This window comes from Propithecus coquereli, unplaced genomic scaffold (genome assembly GCF_000956105.1).
Source record: "Propithecus coquereli isolate 6110/MARCELLA unplaced genomic scaffold, Pcoq_1.0 Scaffold1, whole genome shotgun sequence".
Lineage (NCBI taxonomy): Eukaryota > Metazoa > Chordata > Mammalia > Primates > Indriidae > Propithecus > Propithecus coquereli.
The window spans coordinates 934223-940827 of NW_012133857.1; the positions used below are offsets into that span (position 1 = coordinate 934223).

The 6605-nt window shown below is 41.9% G+C and overlaps 1 protein-coding gene across 1 annotated transcript in view; it reads right to left on the reverse strand.

Moving 5' to 3' along the window:
- TRANK1 (tetratricopeptide repeat and ankyrin repeat containing 1) overlaps positions 1 to 6605 on the reverse strand; it is a 69689-nt gene that overhangs the window by 59063 nt on the left and 4021 nt on the right. The window contains exons 2-4 of the mRNA XM_012642987.1: positions 5848 to 5974; positions 2740 to 2890; positions 155 to 273 (exon numbers count right to left, since the gene is read on the reverse strand). Of these exons, the coding sequence (XP_012498441.1) occupies positions 155 to 273; positions 2740 to 2890; positions 5848 to 5974 (397 nt within the window). The remainder of the gene's footprint in view (positions 1 to 154; positions 274 to 2739; positions 2891 to 5847; positions 5975 to 6605) is intronic.

The following is a 6605-nucleotide window of genomic DNA, read 5'->3' on the forward strand; positions in this document are numbered from 1 at the left end:
AATGACTTTCCATCTTTAATGATATCCCAGTTAAAAGTTATTCTGGCATTAAGGTAAACAAATAAAATAAATTATAATTCCTCAGTGCAACAGCAAGAAAACAAGTAATCAAGCATGTACTTTCCCCATAAAAGAGCCATCTCCTTTTACTTACATGCCATAATCCTTTCTTTGCCAACTTTTCAATTACAGATTGCCACACTTCTGTTGAGAATCCGGTCGTGAAAATATGATCAAAGCAGGGCAAGAAACTTTGCAAAACAATGGAGTCACCTAAAAGAAAGTTCCATAGTAAAGAAATTTTAATGTGGGGAAAGTCTAGAACATTTGGGAAAAGGTCCTCCAATTAAGACCACACATAGACAAATGGTCAAGTAAAGATATTAGAAAGAAAAGCATTTTCAAAGTGGTATAAAGTCCTTTACAATTGACTGAAGTAGCGATTTTTTTTTTTTTGAGACAGGGTCTTGCTCTGTCACCCAGGCCGGAGTGCAGTGGCCTCATCATAGCTCACTGAAACCTCTAACTCCTGGGCTCAAGTGATCCTCCCACCTCAGCCTCCCAAGTAGTTGGGACTACAGGCGCATACCACTACGCCCAGCTAATTTTTCTATATTTTATAGAGACAGGGTCTCACTCTTGCTCAGGCAGGTCTCGAACTGCTAGCCGCAAGCGATCCTTTCACCTTGCCTCCCAGCATGCTAGGATTATAGATGTGAGCCACCTCACACAGCCAGAAGTGGCAATTATTTTAAGTTCACCCATAAAAATCAATCCCCTACAAGTTAGGCAGTGTAATGTGAACTAACATTCACTTTACTTTTCTATTTGCCAGGACCAGTGATACGTATTTATATTTAATCCTGCAAACAAATCACTAAGGCAGTGCCTGTTATCTCCATTTACAGAGAAGGAAATGGAAGCTTAAAGGAAGTTACAAAACTCACTTCCTTTGAAAAATGTGACAAATATCATTGTTATCCAAAAGATTAGAAACTATGACAAATGAAGGCAGTATTCATGACATACCATGCAGCAAGTACACGACAAAAACGAAGACTAGAACCTAGATCTACCAACTTTTAATCAATATACATTTATCTAACCCAGTGGCCCATCAACCTACTGCATCTCATGATCCTCCAAACCACATCTCTCAAGCTTATGGATGAGAGTGTCCAAGGGGACAGGTCAAGTGTCAGAATAACTTTGCACATCTTCCAGAATTATTAATTTCAAAAATAAGTAAATATCAAAACAAATATAAATATCAAAACAAACATATACTATATGAAAGGATACAAAATTTCCATAAACACATTTTTCAAAATTTAGAAATTGAGTCATGGACATACATTTACCATCCAAAAAAGAAGTTCTTTGGTGGAAAAGTATTAGACACATTGCCTTAAGTCCTGTTAACTGTCCCCTTTCATGGTGAGGGCAGAATGGAAACCACCCAGGTTATCTTAAGGGAAGGTCACCAAGAAGCAGTTGTTTGGAATTCCCATAACTGCAGCCTGGCTTCTGACAAAAGAGTGACTTTTAAAAGATGCAGAAAAGACAGAGAGGAAGTGCAGGGAATAGGCCAAGCCACCAGATTAGAAGGTAAAAGAGACCAGCTTTGGCCACTGCAGGCAAAAGGCCAACGGGAGAGCTATGACCCATCAGCCCTTATCTAGAGACCTTCTGCTTCTCTGTCTAGGGGACATGGCTGTACCTGCCTCTAACCCCTTCCCACTGCCTGCTACTGCTCTAACCCCCTCTCTGTGCCCAACTTGTCAAAATCTGTGGGACTCCATTCACAGAGCACAGAAGTTGCTTTCCCACAATAGCAATGGGAACAGCTGAATTGATAACAGATGATCAGTTGTCAGCAGTGATTTCCCCACATCTGAAACCCAAAGACTCTTCCTCAGCAATGCTAACATGTACCATTTTTCACATTTTAACGTCTCTGAAATTAGGGCATGTCTTCCTACAATCGATGTTGTTTCTCACTGGCAGAACATAAACAAATGACACATCTTAAATCAGCACAACTTAAATTTGATCAAACACAATATTTGAAGCCAGCGGCCTGGTTACTGGCAGAACTTTAGACTGCATCATCACTGGCAATGCGCATACTACATTGTGCTTTACAGGTTTCTGATTTTGACTAATCTGGGCCCCTGACAAAGCCATCTCATAGGCCGTTAGAGTAGTAATCTAATGCAGCAATGCAGAAGGGTCCCTTCCTCCAGCGCACAAGTGCTCTGCTGATGCCGGGCCAGGCAGTGAGCATCGCAGCCATGATGCTGAGCACCCATTATCAGCTTTTACAGGATCCTCATCAGCCCGTCCAGGTTATTTTCATAGCAAACGAGAATATTTTCTAAACATATTGGAGAAATACACGTGATAATCACAGGAAAGAGCAAAAATCACATATGACAAGTAGAAGTATAAATAAGGAAATCTCTGTGAATAGCAACACAAAACACTTAAGGGGTCTGAAGCAAAACTCCCAAAGCCTTAAGTCATTTGTGCAAAAAGGCTTAGCTGTTTTTACAAAGGCATTAGCCACCAAAGCTTCCAAAATGCTAATGTGCAAACCAGTTTCATTCAAACTACATAAAGCAGCCACAAAGAAATTATCTGCCCTGAAATTATCTCCACAGGAGCCTGGGTCCCCAGGAACTATTCAAATAAAATGACAAGTACTTCAAAAAAAAACTGTCCCCAGCTCTGACTTACTGCTCATAGTGGTGAAGACTCCAACAAGGAAATCAGCAACCTGTGTCTGGTCTTGACTGCTCTGCAGAAGTCGCAGACCCTCGAAAAACATGCGAGCAGCTTCATAAGGCTGGAGCAACCGCAGCAAGGAATAACCAGCGCGGTAGTATCCCTGGAATAGGAAAAAAACCAACACAGTAATGTTCTACATCTCTCTTACCTGCCATTGAAAGGAAAGGCAAGACAGGCAACATGGGGAAATCCAACTCTAGAAGTCTTGCTTCTCTGTAAACGTGGACTTCTAACAAGCACTGGATACAGGGTTTCCACATTATATTCTGTGCCACATTTTCCCTGTCATTTTTTAACTGCCAAGAAAATAATCACTTTCAAATCCATGACTTATACACCATCTAACATATGACACAGAGAGAAAGAAGTGGGCCTGCTTCCAATTATATGTGTGGTTTATTTATTCATACCTCAAATCACTGCCTGGGCCAGAACAGAGGATGAAAAAATCCTGCAACTAGTGTTCAGGAAAAGAATGCGATTGTCATGTAAACACAGAAGTTGCTTCCTGCTCCTTTCAATCAAAGTAAACACAATTTCCACTGGGTATGTAAGAAAAAAGAATGTAATGACAAGCATTGAGATTAACTGAGCTCCACATGTGGTACATATTAGCAATATGTATCAGAGGCCAAAAAAAAATATTTGATTTCTGTAAAAAGGACTCTCAAATAGGAATAAAATGATATTGCCTTCCCCACTTAGATCATCTGAATCAGCATAAGGGATCTACCAAAAGAACTTTCTAAAGTAACTAGTGTTCGCCAACTGGGTTCATAAAAAAGCAAGCACTTAAAAATTCCACATAGCACCAAATCTCTGATTATTTACTGATTTGTTTTAACCTTCATTTGAAAGTCTAAAGACCTCAGATAACAATTTTAAAAAGAAGGAAAAAATGTATGTTTTGTTTTCTTTTGTCCAAGCAAGCAAGCCAAGATGGTACAGAATCTCCTATTTCTCTGCCTTCCTCAGATCGAAATTTCATTTTTTTTTTTTTTTTTGGAATGAGGTAGAGGATCAGAACATGCCACCCCAAAAGATGCCAGTCTGGCATAAGGATTATTTTGACCTAAAGGCATTTGAGATTCAACAGATACAAAAAGAAGCCTTCCCAGGGCTTCACTTAACTGACTAAAGGAAAAAACTCCTAAGAAATGAGAATTTCCAGAAATCCTTTCTCCCAGGGAAGTTTTATGGCCATGAAGAAGACTTAAAGTCAGCACCAAGATGGGCCTGCACGAACATAAACCTTGCTAAGATAGCCCTTATCTTCCATTAGTTTCCTCTCTCTCTCTCTCTCTATATATACCTTCCCACAGTTTGTAGCTCCTAGAAGTTTAAAAACCCTTTGTCTTGTCATCTCCACAATTTATCACTCTTTGTTTAAAATGGTATATAAGCTCTCAGGCCTATCTGCTTCTTTGGGGTCTTCAATTCTTTTATAGGAAGATCCCATGTCACGTAAAAGTTAACATCAAATAAGATTTGTATGCTTTTCTCCTGTTAATCAGTGTCTTGTCAGTCTAATCTGCAGGGCCACAGACACTAAACCAAAAGCAGGTAAAAGGGAAAATTTTTTTCCTCCCCTACAAACTACAGAGGACAATGGCTGTTGGGGAGGAGAGATGGAGAGAGACACCCAGGAGCTCTGCGCAAGAATGGGGAAGTACCCTGATAGCTGTGCTATCAGCTTCGGCCACTCAAAGAAGAACCCAGGAGCATCACCCAGGACCCCCTCAACCCCTTGGGCCACAGCCACAGCCTCCATCTCAGGGATGTGGGCAAAACCCAACTACTCCCCATCCCATACCAGTTTAAGATGGTAAAATCCTAAAATGCCTTTGAGAAGAATTTCTCAGGAATGCACTCCCATTTTCAAAACTAGTCAACAACTTCTAAAGTATTCATCCTCCAGAATAGAGGCTTAAGAGTCAGTGTCTACCTATAATGTAAAATACCCAAATCCCTCTCTCAGGATTGGGGTTATCTATAGGTCAAACCTCCCCCACTCCTTTCTGTTCTGTTTCTAGTGGTCATACATGAAACGTAGATCACTGAGAATATAAGAACTGTTCTCTGAGTACCAACAACTTTACTTAATGTTTCCTTAATCCTCAAAGCAACTCTAAGGCATAGGCATTATCTCACTTTACAGTTGAGGAAAGTAAGGCTTAAAGAGAGAAAAGGAAATTCATTCAAGCTGCTGAAATCAGTACACAGCAGAGCATGAGACAGAATGGCCTGTGCTTTTCCCACTTTATTGTGGAGGCTCTCTGTAAATTGCCTATAGCACTAATTTGACACTTAATTTTATGTATGCTTCTTCAGCTGGCTCCAGAATTGCTGTTGAATTTAAGGCCTCTGATTTTAAGGCTAGTCCTCTCCCCAGCTTGAATGTGAATTACTCAAGGGCTGGGATGGTGTCTTCTGCTTCTTTTGTCTGCTTTGGGGCACCAAGAACAATGAAGGTGCCTTGAAGAGTGGCACTCAGGGCATTTTAGCTGAAAAGACAATCATATGATCATTTGACCTTTGTTAACAACATTAAAGAGTCTTACTGGCCTCTCAAACTTCCCTCATCTCTCCAAAGAGCTGGTTTCTACTGTAAGAAATGCTTCTGAAGAATCTGCATCATGCTGTCCACCCAGCTGGCATTTGAAATAAAGCTTTGCTAAAATGAAACTTGCAAATAGCAAAGAACATGAACAGATAATGAGCCATGGTGTGACTACATTAGAACAAAACAAGCTGCTCTGTGATCTCCACTGCACTCCATTCACTGGGAGGCCAAGCTCCCCTGTCCCCTACAAGTGCACTTAAACCCTTGGCCAGCATGGTTTTCGCTCTTCTCCAGATAATTCTCACACACCCTATGGGCATCTGTTCGAAGTGCAAAGAGAGTTGAACTAGAAGCACTCCTAGCATTTCCATTTTAAAAATAAGGGAGGGAAAGAAGCAGGTTAAGAGAAAGGAGGCAGCATTTCCCACTCCCAGCTGCCACTGCCCTGTACCTTCACTTGCCCCCCGCCATACCCTCACTCGCCCCACCCATACCTTCACGTAGGTTGGATCCCACTGGAGACATTCCTTGGCAGCAACAAATGCCTCGTTCCACTTCCCAAGGCTGTAAAACGCATTGGATTTGTTGCACAGCAGCACAGCCAAGTCCCTCGGGGGAACCCTTTGAGAAAGAACAAACCAGTGGTCTGTAAAGCAATCATTCTGCAAATACAGAAAATCCTTGAAGGCCACCGCTCTGGTACTGGCTGCTGTCATCAGGAAGGGGATTTTAGCAGAAAATGTCTCATTTATGCTTATCAGACCAGTCTCACAGGCTCTTTAGAAAGCCTAGAGCATTTACAGTGTACAAATCTGTCCTTTCTCACTCTCAAATCTCTGCTCCTACCTTTTAATGACAAATGTTCTCAACACCTTGGTTCCATCCCCCACTGATTTCCACAGACCTTTTTATTTTGGGAGACCATTGGATAACATCCTGGGAAAACAGCGACCGATCCTAATGATGGAGAGCATGGAGTTCCCACTGAGACTTTACAGAGTTCAGACATGGTATGAACCACCCTACATGCATGTTCGTGCAGAATGAACTCAGGGCACATCAAAAGGAGGGCCTTTCAGAACATGTGATCACACCATCTCCACTGCCAGCTCTCAGAAGAACAGGCTGCAGGTAAGAGGCCTGTGCAGGCCCTGGGAGCAGGGTCTATGGGCATGAAATTCCAGGGTCCTGGTACCCACAGTGTGGACCAAAGGGGAGGCAGGGGCTCTGGGTGAGTAAGGCCCTGGCCCCA